The sequence below is a fragment of the Lissotriton helveticus genome, chromosome 1_1 (assembly GCF_964261635.1).
Source record: "Lissotriton helveticus chromosome 1_1, aLisHel1.1, whole genome shotgun sequence".
In the NCBI taxonomy this organism is placed as follows: domain Eukaryota; kingdom Metazoa; phylum Chordata; class Amphibia; order Caudata; family Salamandridae; genus Lissotriton; species Lissotriton helveticus.
This window is the reverse complement of record NC_136057.1, coordinates 1,402,393,444-1,402,415,419: the sequence shown is the minus strand read 5'-3', so window position 1 is coordinate 1,402,415,419 and position 21,976 is coordinate 1,402,393,444. Positions and strand designations below refer to the sequence as shown.

Below are 21,976 nucleotides of genomic sequence, written 5' to 3'. Positions count from 1 at the left end.
AAAAGCTCATGATTATGTGCCGGTGAAGAGCACTGGAAACCCCTTGCTCAAGTTAAGCACTGTCATATTTCTTCCACCCCCTCTCCTGCTCTTCCCCAAATTGCTTCTCTTTTCCATGTTGCTCCCACATTCGCCCACCCGCCCCATTGCACGTCCCCAGTGCGTTCCTTCGTGTTGCTCACGTACCACATGTTGCTTCTGCATACCCCGTCCTCTCATGTTGCTTTTGTGTCCCTCCACCCTTTCCCATGTTGCTTCCACTGCTCTCTATGTTTTTTAAGTCTCTACTTTTGCTGCCAATCCCTCTTCGACTGAAAAAAAGACTCTTTTGTACGATTTTTTGTTTTCTTAGGTACCACTACAATTTGGATTGGTAACTAAAAAAAAGGTACCCACATCATTTTGTAGGCGTGTGCATGTGTGGTGCATGCACCTATAAAATGACGCTGGCGGCAGCATCAAAACCTTTATTAGTTTTAAACTGTAACCAAGCTGCAAAGCATCAGGAATGTTGTATAGCATGACAAACAATTGAGAAAGCCAATAGAGTCCTAAGGAACTGCAAAGGAACAGGCGTTAAACACAGAAAAGAACAAAATGGCGGTGGCGAAGCAATGGAATCGCTGTGGGGTTGGGAAGCAATGCCGAGAGAGCTGGGGGGGAATTTAAAGAAGGAAGCTGCACACGAGGGGAAAGAAAACAAATACACTCCCCTGGAGTGCTAGAAGAAAAAGAGACATAAGTAACTCCCTGAATGCAAACAGTGGAAGGCCACAAGTCACCCAGCCAGAACACAGTGCAGAAAAAAATGAGGCAGAGAAACGTGATAAGCTAAAAACTAGGACCAAAACCATCAAACGAGAAATAGAAATCAAGAGCAACTGACACCTCAAAATCCAATATATATATATATATTTTAGTAGGTAGACCTTTGACAGCAGACAGCTAAAGCTCAAAGGGTCTTTAGACAGGACCTAGAAATGGATCTGGCAGTTCCAAAGCTCTACTAATCAGCAGCTTCTGCCTCTTCTGAGCTTGGGATCTTGAAGAGGTCAAATCAAGGAATCAAAGAGGTAAAATAAAAAATAGTGTAGTCTTTCTAGCTACTTAGAGCTTAGGGATTTAGTCCTGCAACATGTAAACATGTAAAAGCTATATTTTCTTTGATTTATTTTCTAAATTCATACTAATTTTAAACCATTTCTTTGTTTTATTTCTTGTTAGAATCTGGACAGTCAGACAGTTCCAACCAGCAAGTAGATGCAGACATCAAACCACCTCCCAATGGTAAGTGTTATCCACTACACACTACTACTGAACTCTGCATCCTGCCACTGTCTAACACAGAAGATAGGGTTATCCTGACTTGGATAGGAAGTGGATAAACGAAAGGGCCCTACAGCTAATAGTACAGAATACTTGCTGCTTAAAAAGAGGACATAGCTACCACTCAGGTAACAAAGCCAAGCCCCTACTGCTTATAGAGAAAGCAGAGCTACAGCTTAGGTTACAACCTTCCTGCTGCATATAGCGACATCACAATTGGGACTCTAGGCCACAAAGCTGCAACCACTAAGGGTAAAAGAGCTGCTACTGCTCAAACAGTGGTCGTAACAGCAGGTAAGATAAACAAAGCTGCTTCTGCTCAAAGAAAGGTCAGAGCAGAGCAGTAGCTCAGAGGCATAGAGCTGCATCTGCCTAATGTTGAATAATTGCTACTCATGCTGTTTACTTAGAGTTAGAACTGCAGTTCAGAGCTCTTATTCACTGAAGGGGATCTCATTGAGACTCAAAGTCAAGCTTGCCAGAGCATGGTGCAGTGTGAGGTCCGCCAAGTCCTCCACAAGCGTGACCGTCCTGCCTGTGCAGTTGACCCACTTTGTGTCATTCCCCCGCAGCAGTTGGCTGTACACCCTGTGTTAGCCAATCTGCTTGAACAGTGAAATTCTATACCTAGTCCTCCGAGTATGGCACGAGGAAGAGTGTGCGTTATCGGTTCTTTAGTTTTTTCACACCCTGCATTTTTACACACACGTCTTCTCCTCTCACACTGTACCAATGTTAAATTCAAGCCAATAGGTCTTGAGTTGAGTGCCAGCCTATTGGATTTGTCAATGCTTCTTGTTTTTTGTTGTAAAACGTTATTGTTATGGGAGTTTCGGGGCCCTTGCAAATATCAAAACACTAACATCGGTTTAGAACAAAAATATTTTTGGTCCTAAAAGCACACATTGCCTCAATTGTCCCTGGCACTGATGACACTACTTTGTGTTTGGAGGTACTCCTTAAAAGCAGATTACCATCACTTACAGTTCAGTCAACTAGTTGCTGAAGTGGGCTGAATAAAAATGCAAATGACACAACAACAGACCAATAGATGAAGATGGCTTTCTGAAAGCACCTATAAGTAAGTATATTTATACGTTTAGTAAAATCAAAAGGTCTTGGCTAATAGCAGCTGCAAAATCAAATACACAGCCCAAAAGCCTGCTTGTCGTGCTATTCTGGGCAAAAGTGCTGATTGGCCACACAAAGAGAAGGAGTCCAAGGCATGATATATGACACACCATCCTTTGCCACTAGTGGGCCCGCAGCACTTATTGTGCCACACACCTAAGTCACTCAATAAGTCCTGTATCAGGTCAGCCACAGCAGCCTGTGTGTGCAGTTTCAAACTTGAATTTCAACCTGCCAAAATAAGCATTTTGCCAGGCCTAAACCTTCCTTCTTAATATACATAAAGAACCCGGAGGTAGACCCTAAACAGCCCATACGGCGGGATGCAGTGTATTTAAAAAGTTGGACATGTACTTTCAAGTTTTACATGTGATCGTAGGGAAAAGCTCTCAATTTCATTTTTCACTATTGCAAGGCCTAAATCTTCCATAGGATAACAATGGGTTACCTTTTAATAGTTAATAAGGGATACCTTCTGGTTGGAAGCCAGTAGGAATGTCATATTTGGCATCTAAGGAATTGTAATTTAAAACTCTCTTTAATGGCAGAGTCAGATGTGAAATCACAGTTCTGAAAATGCCACTTTTAAAAAGTGGCCCTTTTCTTGTCCTAACCATTTACTGCCTGCAGCCTGTTCCTGGATCACATGATTATGTGTAGTTGGCAGGTAGCCTTTGTGTAGTCCTTCTAGACAGTATCACAATAGAGGGTCTGAGTGTTGACATTATGGGCCATCCTGGCTGAATGGGGACGGAGCTGTTATCTATCACACTTGCACTTTAAGGCACTGGCTCAGCACACTCACAAAGGATGTTATACAAGCCTATTGTGCCCTCAGACAGACTGGGACCGGATCAGGAAGACAGGACATTCCAGACACCTTTGTGGGAGGAGAACTCCAGAAACTTCTTCCACTTCAGATGGCATCAGGTATAAAAATGGGATCCTCAGACTTACTCTTTAGTACACTCCTGGGCTTGTGGATACTACAAAAGAAGGACACCATGCTGCCCGGCTGCTTGAGGCCTGTCCTACTTGCTGAGAAAGAGGAATGGCCCTGCCCACTTCATCTTAGGCTGCGTGACTCCAATGGTCAGCTGACTGACCTCCTGTTCTGAGCTACAGAGCCATAACACGCTCCAGAGGTCTCCTTACAACTGCCCAGCTGACCTGCCGCACTGTCCATGTATGGATCTGCAACTGGACCTGTCTGAGCCCTGCAGGTCTCTGCTGGGGTGAGTTATTGATCCCCAAGTGGTGCCTCTCAGGTTCTGGACTTTTGGTGTGGCATCAGTTGAGCTCCTCCTGGAGGAAAAGGAGAAATCTTGTAGTTGGGTCTCTTTGTGACCACGAACAGGCCAGTTCGCACCAAGGTCTTGCTGCCTGCGCTGAAGGCCAATGCGGAGCTCCTGTGAAACTGACTCTTTGCTCTATAGGGACCACCAGCAATGCAAGAACTGCACTTCGCTCTACAGGATCGACAGCCCAAGGTGATCATCAATGCGACTCTCCAGCAACAAATGTCTGTGGTCCCCAACAGGATCTTTGCGCTACAGTGACATCCGTCTACGACACCCAACCTGCTCTTTACCCTACAGCAACTACCATATGCGATACTCTCTTTTTTTCCTTGTGACCGCCTCTCCATGAAAATAACTCTTCGTGTTGGAGTTTAGAAGCCAACGTTTTCAGTGGGACTAACTTGACATCTGTATCAAGCCCGCACTCCACGGAGTGTATCCTGACCTTGTGACTTTCACTCTGTGCCCCACAGCCAGATAACCACGAGTGGCGCTTGTGCTTTTAGACTCAATACTTACCTGATATTTTGAAATTGCATATCTCTGGGTCTATTGATTGGATAATTGTTATTTTGGTGTCAAGTAATTTATTAAATTTTACTCTAGTTTTCTAAATTGGTGTGGGATTTTTCTTATGTTGTGCTTTCACGTTATTGCTGTTTGTGTGCTGTATAAATACTTTACACATTTCCTCTAAGTTAAGACTGACTACTTTCGTGCCAAGCAACCAGAGGGTTAAGCGCAGTTTAATTTAGTGACTTTTTTGAGGTTCAACCTGACAGGTATTGAGCTTGAGAAGGGCTCACTCCCCTTTTCAACTAACTGCCCAATTTCTCCCAAAACAGATTTATTGTTATTTCTTTTGGAGTTTATTAAAACCCTATAGTTTGGCATACTCGATTGGAAAGAGTCTTAATGTGACCCTGCCACCTCACAGCCTGACTACAAATGTTTCTTCTCTGGCTTTACACTGAAATAGATGTCTGTACTGGCAATCAAAGGATTGAGGTGGATTGGAGCTGTTTTTGGGTCACAGTATTGGAAAGCAGGAGGTCAGATTGAGGTGTTGTAGTATAGCTGTCTTTGGAATAGCAGGGGCTGCGACTGTCGGTATTTAAGTGCATTGCAAGAGCTGTCTGTGGGTCCCAGTACTGTAATAGAAGAGTACAAGAACAGGATTCTTAATTCACATGTTTTATGCCACTGCATTTGTAAAGGACTACTAGTTACGTTTCTGTTAGCCCACTTAAGCCACCAATCAAGACCACTCTTCGAAATCGGAGATCAGGCATCTGAATGGAGGTCTGCACAGTGAGGCTTCCAGGCCTTCTGTTTCCTAAGCCCTGGCTGTTGAAGAACATTAAACAAGCACTGGCAATGGCAATTTGTCTGGCTTACGAATGAAACAGCTTTTTGTGTCATTGATGGTTTTAGGCACTCGAGCACCCGTGGACTCTATCACTCATCTTTGCACTTGTGCATCCATTTTTCCATCCACTGACTCATTCTTGCATTCAGCCTCGGACACAGCCACAATAAAACACACAAGCTCAAGAACATTTCCAAGATAAATATAAGAATGCAAGTAGAAAAAAAACATGCAGCCATCTAAACACGGCAAACAAATGCTTACAATAATGAAACTAAACATAGCAGTAGGTGTATGTCTTGCAGAGGTATTGTAAACAGGCTATTGTTGTTTTAAAGACCCAGCTTGGTCACCACATTTAGAACAAAAATGCTAACTTGGAATTGTAAAACAATGACACACTATGGACGATAGCATTCTATAATGGTGTGTTGGTTTATAGTAATTGGCCATATGGGATCCAGCGCGCTGCAGATGAAATGAGTGGCAAGCAAACGATCTGTTAGCACTGCCTGGAGAGCAGTACTATACTCTTAAGAAAGATTACAATTAAAAGATGGGAAGCAAAGAAATGAAAGGGGAACTATAACAGGAGAAAATTGAAAGCTCAACGACTGGCCAACCAGCCATGAGACTGAAGCACACTCATTTTCAGGTGGATGTACATGTGATCAGTAAATGCTGTCATTCACAGAGTAAGAGAGCCAATGGCTGATGTGGTCTAAACCATTACCCCATTCAATACGCTATCATCATGGATGGAAGCAGAGTGTAAATGACACTCAGACCCATGGCAGAACAGAGATGGCCAAGAGGCTCTCTATGTATCTAAGTGGATATATATTTATGTATATGAATGTTTGTTTTATTTGATTATTTTTGTATTACAAGATCCTAGCACACAGCTAAGAAGAGATACTAGTAATACTTATTACTGTGCCAAATCTTCCCCCCTCCCGAGGGTTTGACAGAGCCAGTAACCAACACCAATATCCTTTTTACAAAAGTAATCTGTGACATTTCATTTAACAACACACCTGTCTGTAGGCTTCAATGCAGCAAAATAGCAATCCACCCTTAAATTACTATAAGCTTTAATATGGTTTTCATAATCAATTAGTCAGGCCTACTGCTTACATCATATCTTTTCATAATAAACAGTTCAGACCTATGGCATCGGAAATGTTTTTTCATAGTGGGCCTCTAGCTGTTATCAGGCAAAGTCATAAAATTACATAATTTACAAAATTACAATTGACAAAGCAAATTACTATCTCTTCTAAGAGGGCCTAACAAAGATTCTGATATTGCAAATCTTCTGTACCGTTTGGTCAGAGGAGGTAACCAGCCTAAAAAATATGCCTACTACTGTAATCTGTTGGATAGCATGTAACAAAATACCTTTCTGTAGAATGTAATACTATAATAATAACAACCTACCATTAAATGCCTTTTGACTTTAACATATCCTTTTCACAATCAGTATGTCTGGCCTATTTCCTTTACTGTAACATATTTTTATAAACAATTGGGCCTATAACCATATAACCTTTATAACTGACTCGTCACCATAACTAACTCAGACCTACTGTGTTGATCATAAGAAACAAGACAATCATAAGGTATACCGTAATAAGAATAGAAATATGTACAAAATACTGTGGTCAAAACAATATAAAATCCCTACTAATAGAGCCTTATAAGGATTGCTGTAGTGCAAGTTGTCTATCTCCAGGATTTTGTTTTAAGGTGGGGCATCAACACCCTTGCCTACTACGGTAATCTGTATAATTCCATGTAACAAAATGCCTTCCTACAGGCTTTAGCACAGTTTAATAACAATTCACCCTTAAATGCCTATTGCCTTTAACACATGCTTGCACAATACGTAAATTTGGCCTAATGCTTTGTCATAATGTTTCATTATAAATAGACCACACATAGCGAATCTGGCATAACTTTTCCCAGTGAACCGATAAGGCCTGTAGCTTTTACCAATGGATTAACACTACATACAACACAAGCCCACTGAAGTATGTATACACTAGCAACTATCAGGCATACATTTATCAAACATGTACAAAATTATAGTTGGCAACGTCTAACAAGAATCACCAAAGTGAAACTCAACTCCCTTTGTCAGAGTGGGTGACTAACACCAAAACCCTTGCCTATTATGGTAGAGTGTGAGATTACGGTAATCAACCCTTATCCCGCATTTTTTATCCCGCATACTATTAGGCCACATACTTTTAAAACGCAATATCATTCATCCCGCATACCATTATCCCGCATTTTTAAAAAACGCATGTGCTTTTATCACGCATGCCTTTACAACGAAATACGTTGTAAAGGCATGTATGGTAAATGCATTTGCGTTGTTAACGAGAGAGGTAAGGGTGTTTGGGTTTATTTTTTAGGGGTGGGGGTCGTGCTGGGGTAGTGTTGTTAGTGTAGTGTTGTGTTAGTGTAGTGTAGAGTTGAGGTGGGGGTAGTGATTGTGTAGTGTAGTGTTGTGTTAGTGTAATGTAGAGTTGTGGTGGTTGTTTAGTGTAGGGTCGTGCTGGGGCAGTGTAATAGGGGTTAGGGTAGTGTTGTAGTGTTTGTGGTAGTTTAGGGTAGTGTAGTGTTTGTGTAGTGTAGGGTCATGCTGGGGTGTAGTGTTTTAGGGTTTAGGTTAGTGTTGTAGTGTTTGTGTAGTGTAGGGTCATGCTGGGGTGTAGTATCTTAGGGTTTAGGGTAGTGTTGTAGTGTTTGTGTAGTGTAGGGTCATGCTGGGGTGTAGTGGTTTAGGGTTTTGGGTAGTGTTGTAGTGTAGGGTCATGCTGGGGGTAGTGTTTTAGGGTTTAGGGTAGTGTTGTAGTGTTTGTGTAGTGTAGGGTCATGCTGGGGTGTAGTATTTTAGGGTTTAGGGTAGTGTTGTAGTGTTTGTGTAGTGTAGGGTCATGCTGGGGTGTAGTGTTTTAGGGTTTAGGGTAGTGTTGTAGTGTTTGTGTAGTGTAGGGTTATGCTGGGGTGTAGTATTTTAGGGTTTAGGGTAGTGTTGTAGTGTTTGTGTAGTGTAGGGTCATTCTGGGGTGTAGTGGTTTAGGGTTTTGGGTAGTGTTGTAGTGTTTGTGTAGTGTAGGGTCATGCTGGGGTGTAGTGTTTTAGGGTTTAGGGTAGTGTTTGTGTAGTGTAGGGTCATGCTGGGGTGTAGTATTTTAGGGTTTAGGGTAGTGTTGTAGTGTTTTTGTAGTGTAGGGTCATGCTGGGGTGTAGTGTTTTAGGGTTTAGGGTAGTGTTGTAGTGTTTGTGTAGTGTAGGGTCATGCTGGGGGTTGTGTTTTAGGGTTTAGGGTAGTGTTGTAGTGTTTGTGTAGTGTAGGGTCATGCTGGGGTGTAGTGGTTTAGTGTAGTATTGTAGTGTTGTGTAGGGTCATGCTGGGGGTAGTGTATTAAGGTACAGTTGTAGTGTTTGTGTAGGGAAGTAAAGTGCTTAATGGTAGTGTTGGGGGGTCGTGCTGGGTAGTGTAAATGTAGTAAAAGGACTGTAGTGTAGGGTAGTGTTTGGTAGTGTATGGTAGGGTAGTGTACTTTCACTTACCTTTAAAACTTTTACAATGAGTATACCTTTAACATGCATGCTTTTACGTTGTAAAGGCATGCATGGTAAAGGCATATTCGTTCTAAAAGTTTTAGTTCTTTTAGTTTGCGGCCTAATAGTATATGCGGGATGAAAAATGCGGGATGATTGTATGTGACTTAACGTCATATATTCTGAGATTACATGTAACCAAACACCTAAATACCACCTGCAACATAATGTAATAGCAATCCACTGTTAGAGGCCTATTAATGTTTCATATTAAGCTGGCCAAACCTATTTCATCTGGCATAACATATCTGATAGAGTCGTATAGCTGCAGATTCCTTACATTAGAATTATTCCTAGGCATCAGACTGGATCCAGGAATTTTTTAGGAGCAGTATCCCTGCACGTTGGTGGGTGACATCATTTGGCTCCGCATGGGGTTGTCAACATCGTCCGCATTGGAAGTGCTGTGCACGATGCCTATATGGGCGCCAACCCAGCGTACTGATATCAGTTCTTATTTTGCCACACCAGCTAGCTCAGACTGGGAGAACTGCTACCCCCAGTCAATTTTGTGACTAACCTTTTTCGACCTTTTATCAAAGAATTCTTTGACATTGCCTCCTAGTGTGGAAGGGATGTCCAGAAGGCTGGTTTTAAGCCCTATTACGCCTGTCCCTGGCAAATGTCAGTGATGGATGCACATCTCGTCTGTCTCTGGTGTCTTAAGCGAAACCACAATGCCAAAAGCTGCATCGATTGTCATGCTATGCACCCCAAGGCCTTGAGGGAGCGTTCACTCAAGCTCCTTGCCGCTCAACATGCAACTCTGTGACTGTCTTGAACCCAGTAGAGTGGAAGATCCCATGATCGGTCGTGGAGCCATCGATCATAGGCGCAGTCGAAGTCGCCCGGGCATTCCGGTAAGACCCACAAAAAGAAGAAGAACAAGAAGTCGAAAAGGTCTTCGACATTGCCCTGTACGTCTAAGCCATGAAATGAGGCGAGGGAACGTCGATATTTGAGGCCTGGCTCTGCAGTTGACCCTGTGCCTGGGCCATCTCCACCAGTTGCTGCTGGTGGATTTTGAAAGTGGTGAGGCGTAAAGCTTAATCTTGAATTTTGGGGCGTAAGGCCTAATCCTGAATTAGTGTGTACGAGCAAGTGTAGTGAGCGAGTGCAACTGTCACCATGGGACTTCATTGGTGAGTGCCTCAAAGTGTATAGATTTTGAATTAAGGATATTAAATCTATATGCAGCTATTCATACTTAACTTATGTATATTTTGTCAGTTGATAGTCTACCTAGATTACTCCTGTAGCACAATAATTTCGTGGATGGCATTCAGAAATAAAATATCCCTCTTTTGTACCCTCGATGTCCTTCTGTGCCCTTCTATCCATCCATTACTCTGTTCCTTTCTCTATGCCCTGCCACACCAAGCTAGTTTATTCAATTCCATTTCAATTTCTGTAACGGTTGTATTCTTAATAAGATTTCCTCTACCTTTTCCCATTTATACAAATCACTCGATTCTGCCTTTATTCTCCTTGTCCTGCTTTATCTCCATCACTCTCCTCTTCTGTTGCTACGTATTACTTCAATTTCCTCCTCACACTGATTGGATTGGATTGCAATATTTGTGTAGCGCTTACTACCTATGTGGTGCTTTGAAGCACTTGCATACACGGGTAGCACGCTGCATCTTGTAAGGTGTGTGGTTGAAGTGTGTTTCTTTTGTTTTGTTCCTATGTGGGAAGTGTTTTCGTGTCTTGCTGGAGGTCTGCTGGGGTGCTATCTTGTTATCGTACACAGCACTTGGCAAACATGGATGAAGAAGTGGGAGAGACAGGCACCAAGTTCAGTTGGATCCATACAAGTGCAGAATGACAACCCCCTGAAAGAATTAGTTGTGAAACTCCATCAGTAGGCAAGCACAGCATCCTTGGATATAATGAGTTATCTTACAGTTATGTTTTTACAGTACAACACCATACTGCACACTTTACACAATTTGTATATTGTTTCCAATCTTCAAAGCAGACACTATATTTACTGCATTAAAACATAAAAATGTGAAGAGCAAGGTTTCTGCAATAAAATACTTAAGTGGCTAAACTGCAATTATTTGAAATAAACCTTTGTGGGGACTGGAAAATGTTCAACATTTAAATGCATATTCCATTACAAACACAGTACTAAAGGTGTTTTCTAGGCGACATCATATTTGAAAAAATAAAGGTCCCTCAGGTATGCCTTAAATCTTTTTTTTAATGAAAACTCTGCTCAACTCACTATTCCTGTGAGTAGCAAAGTTGACTTTACTAAAAAGCAATGAACTTTTCAAGGCACGCACCTGCAAGGCTGACGTGGTGCACTTGAAAAATATAACATGCCTGCGCACTGAAGTAATTCTATATTCCACGTTGTGCTGCTGCTTTGAACAAATGACTTTCAAAGCAGAAATATAGAAACAGGTCACCTCCCCCGTCCCTGGCTACCAATTAATTACCTGGCCACACTGACCCAATCCGATCTCGAGGACGACTACAGAAGAGTGCTCAAGTGGCACAAACAAGTGGAAGCAAACAGGGAACAGGCAGAGCTTCAAAAATAAAACTCCTGGGCTCCGTGTCTGAGATTATTCAAATTTCGTTCTCTCAATCCAAAGTGCTCCACGAGTTGCCCGCAGGTCGTGACCCTTCTTCCTGCAATCCTGGCTTCCTGTTACCAACTCGTCACAGAGTGGGGTGGGGGAAGGCTGGCTGATCCACCCCACTCTGTGAAGAGTTGGGAAAGGCAAACCCTCGCTGATTGACTTGCTGTTTTGGAAAGATCAGGCTGCAGCCTTCAGCCTTCAGCGCCCAAATGTAGTCAGTCAGCGAGGGTGGTGCACTTTGCAAGGGAGGAGTGGCCCTTCACTCGACCACGTCACAGAAGCAAGGGCTGAAATCAAGTAAGCCCAGAACATTCTGCGGCATGTGCCTGTCAGTGCTGCTGTGATGAAGGATCACAATTTAGGGCAGCAGGTAGGATGCATTCATTTTATTTTAAAAAGTATATACAGAGGCAACAACTAGGGGGGTGGAGCCCCCACACCCATACAAAGAAACCGCCCCTGGTCTTCCTCCCTGAGGTTCCTGGAGCCGGAGCGACCCCCACCCAACTCCGTGAGTTTTATGAGGCCATGCGACTCATATTTGGGTGACCCCTCCCCATTGGCACACCCTTGGACCCCACAGGTTCGGGAGGGGCCAAAACTGGTCTTGCGCCGGCGGGTTCACCCCTACTGCCAATCAGGCCCCTTGGATCCATGGACGGTTCCAGACCGAGTCCGGTCGAATCACCTTGAACTATCCCCGGTGCCAGCCCCACTACAGACGTCCCCAGCGCACACCGGTAGCACTGCCTTCATTCTAATCCCCGATTCCGACATGGAGCCGGCTGTGCATCATCCAATGCCGACTCCGGCGCTGACTGGAGCCATTCCAGCCAAGCCGAGCCTGAACCCTAGTGAGCCCTAGTGTTATGGGTTAGAGCTTGGGGAAGATTGGGAGAGGCCCCTGGACCCTTATGAATACCAGCCCCTAGACTCAAATCAGGACAACTGATGTGAGGACCTGGTAGATAGAGGCCAGTGGGCTGGACAACTCCCCAGATACTGGCTTGGTCTCTCCTCCTACAATGGCTAGGGAGGAGAAAGCCTCATTTGTTGTGGTGGTGGTGGTGTTGATGGTGGTGAGAAGCGCGGCCGAGGTCCTGGACCTTACACTACCCTCTGTTCCTGTCAAGAAGAACCTTTTGATGGAGGTATGGAGGTGCCTCAACCAGAAGTGTACCCATCTGAAACCGGTTCTCCCACCTAAAACATTTTTTTTTTACAGAGTTTTGTATAGCGCGAACTTGACCCGAATCGGGTATCAGAGCGCTTTACATAGCACCAGTTGCATTACATGAAGACACATTAATTTTTGTTAGGCACAGGGAGATTAAGTGATTTGCCCAGAATCACAGGATGTTCAGCGTCATTGCCGAGACTCAAACCCATTTCCCCAGATTCGAGGTCGACCACCCTAGCCGCTGGGTCTGGTCCAAGCTCTGCACAGGGGTTCCTGTGACTAGAGCAATTGCCCACTGCCATCGCCCGACACCAGGGAACACAAACTTCCTCACCCAACAACCCACTCCAGAAAGTTTGGTGGTCCAAGCCTCCACTTCCATACCAAATCATGGCCCATTCCCTACCACTCCACCGGACAGGGAATCCAAGAGGCTGTATACCTTGGGAAAGAAGATGTTTTCTTCCGCCAGCCTTGCACTGCGGTCAGTGAACACCTCCGGCCTTTTGGGGCGATACAACCACTCGCTCTGGGACACAGTTATGCAAGTGCTTCCTATGGTTTCAGAGGAGGCCTGAGCCATACTTTCCCAAGTTATTGGTGATGGGAGGGACACAGCCAAGTTCGCCATATGCTGTGGGCTTGATACGACAGACTCACTAGGCAGAGTGGTTTCACCTTTGGTGACCCTTAGCCATGCCTTGTTGAGAACCACTGTCTTTTGGGGGATGTCCAGGCCTTGCTCATGGACATACCTTTTGACGGCTCCCTTCTCTTTGGAGACAAGGTGGACTCAGCGCTAGTGCGCTTCAAGGACAGCAGAGCTACTACGAGGTCCTTGAACCTTTCCATGGACCCTCACCAACCCCAGTCTGCCTTTCATGGCCGTGGGCAGGTCTTCCAGCCGCATCTCTACCTTCCCCGCCACTACAGCATGCAAGCTTCCCAGCCCTTCCATGGCAGAGTACACAGTAAACACAAGGAGATAATGGACGGAGCGCTGAAACTTTTCAGACACTCACCCCCAGTCACAGGTCTAGGTTGAATGTATCATCATTCTTTAGCTCACTTTGCCACCCCAATTTAGACATAGCTGTATGCAAATCAGTCTTGACCCTGTGCCTCATGGGAACAGTCCAGCCCGAACTGCCAAGCCGTGTCTTCCCTGGACCGGAAGCAAGCATCCTGGGACTGGTTTCTGGGTAACACCCTTCATCAGCCAGGCTAGCTTGAATCCAGTGGCAAAGTGAGCAAGGGACCCACGTCTAGGCATACCCTGCCAACTTAGGGCGAACAAAGCAAACACAAGGAGATGATGGACGGAGCGCAGAAACTTTTCAGACACTCACCCCCAGTCACAGATCTCGGTTGAATCCATCATCATTCTTTAGCTCACTTTGCCATCCCAGTTCAGACATAGCTAGTACCCACAGACCCTGTTGATCAGGTAGCCAGAGGTCAGCCCAGTCCACCATTCCTCCAGCAGCCGTAGACTCTATGCTTTTTTAGTATGCCCTCGACCATCATGGGCACCCAGTGGGAGGCAGGATACACCACCAGCTGCACCACTGGAAGTCAATAACATCTGACCGCTGGGTTCTCCAGGATGTCCGAAGAGTCTTACTCCCCTTCGTGACTACCCCTCCACCCATGCTACCCACTTGTGACAGGCTGACGAAAGACCATATTTCCTCACTCCACCAAGAAGTGGTGGCTCTCTTGGCCAAGGGAGCTATAGAGAGGGTTCTGGCATCAGAAATTGGTTGTGGCTGCTATTCCCACTACTTTCTGGTGCCCAAGAAGGATGGAGGGCTTTGTCCTATCCTAGACCTGCGCCCTCTCAATTTCTTCGTGAAGAAGGAGAAATTCAAAATGCTCACACTCAAGTCCTGTCTGCCTGGAGACTGGAGGATAACGTGGGACTTACAGGACACATATGTCCACATCCCCATCCTGCCTGGCGATAGACCTGCAGTTCACTGTAGGCCTCAAACACTTTCAGTTCACTGTGCTCCCCATTGGCCTTACCAGTGCCTCTCGGATGTTCACCAAGGTGATGGCTGTAGTTAAAGCTCATCTGCGGAGATCAGGGGATCCATGTGATACTTCAACAAACAGGGCGGGTGGGGTTGTGGACCCTTTGTCAAGAGGCCCTGCTTCTCTGAACATGGCTGGTACGTCAGGGCATTTCCCTGGTGGTTCAACAACTGGCGGGATCTCTGAATGTCAGAGCAGGTAAACTCAGCCAGATTCCTAGCGAATCATAAATGGCTTCTCCATACAGAAGTGGTGCAAGGCCTCTTGCAGCAGTGGAGAGAACCTTGGTTGGATATGTTCAACAATGCAGAGAGCACTCACTGTCAGCAGTTTTAGCCGGTGGAGTTTTCAAAGTGGCTCTCGCTCAGAGACACTTTTCTTCTCGAGTAAAGCTCAAGGGTCTTGCACACCTTTCTGCTCATACCACTCCTGCCCAGAGTTCTCAAGAAGAACAGGAGCATCTGGGCCCAAGTCATACTTTTGGCGCATGACCAGGCTCAGAGAGTTTTGTATCGGGTGCTGCTGGGCATGGCCATTGGTTCTCCGATCAGGTTGCCCCTACAACAGGATCTTCTGTCATAGCAGCTGGGGAAGGCCCTTCACCCGAACCTGTCAATAATCCACCTTCATGTGTGGATATTGAGCGGCAACAGTTGACAGCTTTCCACCTTTCGCCTGAGGTCTGTAATGTCATCTTGGCAGTAAAGCATCCCTCCACCAAGACTATGTACACCTGCTATTGGAGCAAGTTTGTTACATCTTGTACAGAAAAACAGGTTGACCTCCCTTTCTGCTCCCCTTTCTCAGATCCATCTGCTTATTCTTTCTTTTGCCCAGCAGGGCTCTGCTTTGGGAACCTTAAATGCTATCTTTCTGCCATCTTAGCATTTCTGCAGTTGTTAGATCAGCCATCCCCTTTCAAGTTCCCTATTGTACGGATGTTTCTGAAAGGTCTCCAAAATTTGATCCCACCTTCACACTTTATCATGCCTCAGTGGGATCTAAATTTAGTCTTAACTTTTCTAATGTGCGCTTCCTTCGAGATGCCACACAGCTGCCCTATCAGGCTCCTACCTATCACTATGGCCTTTCTAGTGGCAATAACACCTGCCCAGAAGGTTAGTGAGCTCCAGTCTTTGTCATCTAGACCTCCACACCTCAACATCTTCTCAGACAAGCTGATCCTTCGCACTAGAGTTGGTCACTCTCTTTCATGTAGGTCAGTCCATCACCCTGCCTACCTTTTACACTTTGTCTCATCCCGCTCAGGAAGAGGAGTAATACCACTGGCTGGACCCAAAAAGAGTGTTGTTGTTCTACCTTGGCCGCACAAAAGAGTTCCAGGTAGATGACAAATTCTTCATGGGGTATGTCAGAACCTAGAAAGGGTAGGTGGTACAGAAGTGGACCATCTCCAGATGGATCTTGCTCTGTATCAAAATCTTCTACGCACTGGCTAAGAAGCAACCTCTCGAGGGTTTGCATGTTCATTCCACCAGAACTAGGCTGCGACCACTGCGTTGGCACGCGGAGCCCTGTCCTGAAATCTGATAGGCAGCGGCGTGAGCATCTCAGCACACATTTACCAAGCACTACTGCCTGGAGAGTCAGGTCCGTAGGTACGGACACTTAGCCTGCTCAGTCCTGCAGAGCTACTTAGTGCAAAATAATTTTGCAGACCCTCCTCTGGAGAGGAATTGCTTGAGTAGAGAAGGTAAGGAATCTAGCCGCAGATTCTTTACCGACCCACCCATCTCCCCACTCTGCAAGCAGTTTTTAAGTCTTAGGGCTTTTCACCTTTTAGGGTCCTTGTTTTCGCACACCAATGGTCAGTACTCCTCAAGACTCCTCAAGACTTCTGGTGTGGAAAGTCACGAAAATAAGCTGATGTCAGCACGCTGGAGTGGCGCCTATATAGGCACCACGCACATCACTTCTGACGTGGATGACCTCATGCATAGCTGGACTATGCCACCTACTGACACGCAGGGGTACTGCTCCCTAAAAAAATTCCAGAAACAGTCTTACGCCTTGGGATAATCCTAAGGTAAGAAATCTGCGGCTAGAAAGAGTCTCCACCAGATAAGGCATTATCAATGGTAAGTAACTTGTTTTGACCAGCACGCCAATCAGCTGCTAACATTGGCTTGGCACCATAACCAATGCAGGCTTAAACTACTGAGCGTAAATCTCTTCTAACTGTGTTTAAGAAGGATTCTCACAGTGCAAGTCTTCTATATTCATTGATTGTCAACTTGACTAACCAAGACCAAAGCCCTTGTAAACTAAGGTTATCTGTGAGATTCCATGTAAATCTATCTGCAGGCTCTAATTCAGAGTAACAATCCACCCTTAAATACCTACTTTAATATTGCCTTTCACAATCAATATGCCAGGCCTATTGCCTTGATCATTTCTTAATAAAACCTGATTCCGTCATAGTCTGGCCTGTAGCCTTTATCATTAGTAGGCCATTTTAAACACAGTTTTGAAATCACAGATCCCAGAGCGTCTCTGGTGTGAACGACTCCTCCTCCTGGTGGAGGATAGACCCGATGATGAAGCTTACAGTCACTAGTGTGTCAGCGAGATGACATGTCACTGACCGAACATAACTGTTGAGGGTTCCACAAGAATTTATGTTTGAAGATCCTCCGACGAGACACTGTTTTTTCTCACTTCTTTCACACTTTACAATACCAGCATTTTCAACTCCTCATAAACTGGCAACCATCATGCATAACAGTTATTTAAAATTACAAACATGCAGAAAAATACAGCTTGCAAATAAAAATCCACACTTAAATGGCTATTGAGTTTAACATATGCTTTTCACAATAAATACATCAGACTTAGTGTCTTTATCATAACATTTCATAACAAACAGATTAGGGCATGATCATTGACTTGACACCATACCCAACCCTTCTGTATCAAGTATAGACTGTGCCAAAAGCCAAAAAGTGCAATATAAGCAGTCTTTTTAGTAGACGCAAAATAAATTGGCCCAATCAAATCCTGTATTTAGTGGAACCACCATGGCTGGTGTCTAAACTCCTCTCTCTGTAGTACTATAAAAACTATTTTTGTTGATCACATGTGGTCAGCCAGCATTTGCACTATGAAGCCATACCTAAAAATCCATGTAGATTAGTGTAGGTCTGGGCATCCCATACTGGTCTCAAACACAGAACTGCACTCTGAAGTCTAAAGTTAATGATGGAAGGGTGAGTGGATCAGTGCTGCTGCCAGAGAAAAACAAGCACAGTAAATGATCTATTTATCTAAGACACTTTAATCGCATTAGAATGTCGTGTGCACCTGAAAGTTCAAGCTCAGGTAGCCGTAATGCTGCCAGCTCAGGCATCTGGCTAAATAAACAAAATAATTATAGCTGTGGGAAAGAGAAGAACTTCTTTCTGTGGAAGCACACAATTTCGGCCCAATCAAAAATGTACTCCAACTACCAACACATGCACAGAATGCAATCCTTTCTCTACAACACTCCTGGAAAGTCTTTTTTAGGTTGATCACATTATGACTGTTGACAGCTGTGCTGCTAAGCCAGACCTAAGAAGAGAGTTGTAGGCAGTGTTTGAATGGGAAAATGTCCACTCTGGGAACCCATTAATTGTGGGCGGTGGCAGCAGGGAGTAGAGTGGCAGAACCATGGTGGGCTACACCACGAGTAGAGGAGTTAATGACAGTCACCATGAAATGCTTTTTCTTAACCACTTCTGCACCCAAAGAAATTGGCAACAGGGAAAAATATGAGCAAGGAAAAGAAGCACACTCCTGGGTTACTTGAGTGGTCACAAACATACTTACTTTTTAAGACAGATTTGGGGGGCCTAAGGCTAAGGGGCCAATTTCAATGTCGGATGGACCTGAGTCAGTCCAACATCGGCCAGGAGCTGTAACCGACTGACTTGCTGTCGTCGGTTACAGCCCTGCTGATACAATGCGAACGAACATGGTTCGGTCGCATTCGTATACTTAACAATACAGGCATGCATTCCATGCCTGCATTGTTGAAAGCAGGGTCCCTGCACCCTGTGGCTGGCACCCCAAGGTGCCTGCCACTGGGTGCAGGGATCAACGGCACCCTCACACCCATGGGGGCCCTGCTGGGGGCTCCCAGAGACAGCTTACGACTGCCTTTTCGTGCCGGACACACCGGCACGAAAAGGCAGTGAAAAGCTGCCATCATACTCCCTCGGTCGTAAAGAGGTGACCGGGGGAGTACTGAGGGATTTCCGGACTGCGGACAGGCTCTCAGAGCCTGTCGTCCACAATCCGGAAATCCGAGTCGGATTCCCTTCCGACCAAGGCCATAGGAATGGCTCGGTCGGAAAGGAATCTGGCCCACACATTCCAATTTGGTCGGAAGGGCTCCTACAATCGTTCGGAGCCCTTCCACCCGAAATCGGAATCGGCCCCAGAGTGTGTAGAACAAGGGTTTGAGGTTTAAAACCGGTTAGATAACTGTGGTAGTTAATGTATCTGCTGGAGAAATGTGGGTACGCTAGTGTCACACTACTGAATCACAGTAAAATAGCTCACAGGGTTAATGCACCTGCTCCAAGGTATAGAGTGCAAGTCAAGGTCACATGCTTGTATTTTATGTTATATAGCTAAGGGGAATAATGATTTTGTTTTAGAAATCCTTGGATTACCTTACTGTTGCAAGTTACCATCCTGCTAAAAAAAAAACTCAGGGGCATGTTCACAAGGACTTACCTCCAATTTATTTCCACCTTAACGCATCAAAAGTGGAGATAGAACTAACACCCCATTTAGAAGCTGGTGCAAACAGCAGACATTGTCAGAATTCCCGCGATAACAGCCACAAAACCTAAGACCACGGCGGACACCACCAACTAACCCTAAAGCGATGCAGAGTAGGCGTTTCTGTGCAGAAACACATGAAAAAACAACAACACCCCTTTCACAATGAACTGACATATCCGCTAAGCGAACCAAAAACAGGCGATAAGCCGCGGTAGTCGTAGGTATTTAACACCTGCCTCAAACAGGTGTAAAGACGGACGACTACTTGCAGTAGGCAACGGAACCCCGCACACAGCCATACCTGAAGAACAAACTACGCCATGGAGCTTCTCATCATGCAGCTCGGAGTCCCAACAGGGCCACAACACCCACCTCCACCACCCCCAGGACCCGGACCCGCCCCCGGACCACCACAGAGGCAGCGCAGAGTAAGGCAGCGGACCTACCGAAAACACACCTTTCTCACAGACCTAACGCCCGAGAAAGTCATTTCCCACTACAGGCTCAAAAGGACAACCATCATCCGTATCATGACCCACATCGCCCACAGGTTGACGATGCCAACACAGCAGAGAACCAACATCCCTCCGCAGACAAAGCTGTTGGCTGCGCTGCACCTGTTGGCCTCTGGTACCTTCCAACCAACAACTGCCAGAGTCGTAGGGGTCTCGCAGCCAGCCCTCTCAAAGTTCATCACACCTGTCCTGGATGCCATCCTCAGCTACATACCCCTGTACCTTCACTTCCCCAGCACTGAGCAGGAACAGCTGGAGACAAAGCAAGGCTTGTACCCCATAGCCGGATTCCTGGCCGTGTTCGGGGCAATCGACTGCACACATGTCCCAGTTGTGCCCCCTACGGGTACTGCACAACACTACCGCAACAGAAAGCACACGCATTCCATCAATGTGCAAGCAATAGTGGACCACCGGGGAATCTTCACCAATGTCGTCGCCAACTACCCAGGCAGTGTGCATGATTCCTTCATCTTACGACAGTCCGTCATCAACCAGCGCTTCCAGGATGGCACATATAGAACAGGACTGCTCGTTGGTAAGTACCAAATCAACACACCACACATTCCAAAGCCTCCAAAGCACAATGCACAACTGTGGGGATGCATACGTGAGGAAACCACATTCAACATGTCAAACTACACGACCACCTACCAGATATGATCACACCCCTCCATGGTCATCCTGGGCTACCCCTGCACCCAGTACAGACATTTCATGGCACCACAGCCACACACCAGCTGAACGTGTGGAGCTGCGGAATGCAGCTATGACACATTTGAGGCACTGCTCTGCCAACATGACCCTACCCCAGTCTCCCGCAGGTCAGCGTCCTTGGCGGTGGGCCCGTGTCACCCACTGTGCATCCGGGACCACTAGCGCTGTGCGACTCGTGTCATCCCGCTTGTCATTCCTAGATTGCATTCCTGAGTGCCTGATGACTGGTGTAGTTGCCAGCATCAGCTACTCCCTGCGGTCTGGCTTACACCCCACAAACAGCCAGAACAGGCGTCAATGGATTGGTGGACCTGCCATCACATCCTGCCGAACCAAGTATTGACTCTATTCTCCCTGCACTGTCACAGGTGATCAAGGATATGCACTCTGCCCTTGGATGATGACACCCCTCCGAGGCCCGACCACACCCGCCCAGAGACTGTACAATACGGCCCACATATGAATCAGGGGCATCATTTAATGCATATTTGGCGTGTGGAAGTCACGTTTCAGGTGCCTGGACGGTACAGGTGGGAAGCTCCTGTACAGCCCAGACATCATGTGCAAGCTGATCGTTGCATGTTGTGTGTTGCACAACATCTGTGTTCACACCAGGGCCCCATGGATCCCAGTTCCAGAGGGACCGGTCGATGATGGTGGTAATGGGGCAGGTGGCCCACACCCTACTGCGTAAGCAAAAAACAATTCCCAACAGGTATTATTAAGAGACAGTTTCAATTGTGCATGCCTTTAGGCATTACTAAGAACAGAAACAAGGAGTCAAATGGATTTTGAAGAGAGGTGGTATTATTCACCAAGGACAAGGGGCATTCAATGTACATTTACAGTTTGAGACAGCACTGTAAAGATTAGATCTTGTGATAACCCAGTGGCACTTGGTGCAAGGTGCTATATACAGTTAAAGTGAAGTGAAAGTGCAAGTGCTTTAAAAACAGCATTGGTGGCGCATAGAATATATTATATACATCAATTACAGCTTCAATTACAAAACAAGTTACAATCACTTGGAAAAAGGTTATTTTCTTGTAAGAGCTTAAAGTGTCATATGCGTCATTTAATTCAGGCTGTGTGGTCGACGGCGTTTCGATCCCCTTTGGTCGGGATCGTCATCAGGACGGGGTTGTCGATAAGTACAGTGCTGTAGATAAAGGAAGGGTAGTAATGAGCGTGGCAGGTCGAGAGGGCGAGGAGGGGGTGGGGGGTGAGGGGTGAGTGAAGGAGCACTCAAGGGGACTAATTCGCAAAGGTTTACTGTGTTTAAGGAGGGGTGGAGGTGGTGGTGGCCGGAAAGGGAAGAAGAGTGATGTTTGGGGTGCCTAGTGTGGAGGGTAGGTCAGTTGTCAAAGTGGGGTCGT

At 45.8% G+C, this 21,976-nt stretch overlaps 1 protein-coding gene across 50 annotated transcripts in view; it reads left to right on the top strand.

Moving 5' to 3' along the window:
* Positions 1–21,976, top strand: part of NFIX (nuclear factor I X) — a 5,476,577-nt gene that overhangs the window by 4,813,426 nt on the left and 641,175 nt on the right. For all 50 annotated transcript variants that reach the window (XM_078684524.1, XM_078684487.1, XM_078684527.1 and 47 more), the window contains one exon: positions 1,225–1,287. In XM_078684524.1, coding sequence (XP_078540650.1) covers positions 1,225–1,287 — 63 coding nt within the window. The remainder of the gene's footprint in view (positions 1–1,224; positions 1,288–21,976) is intronic.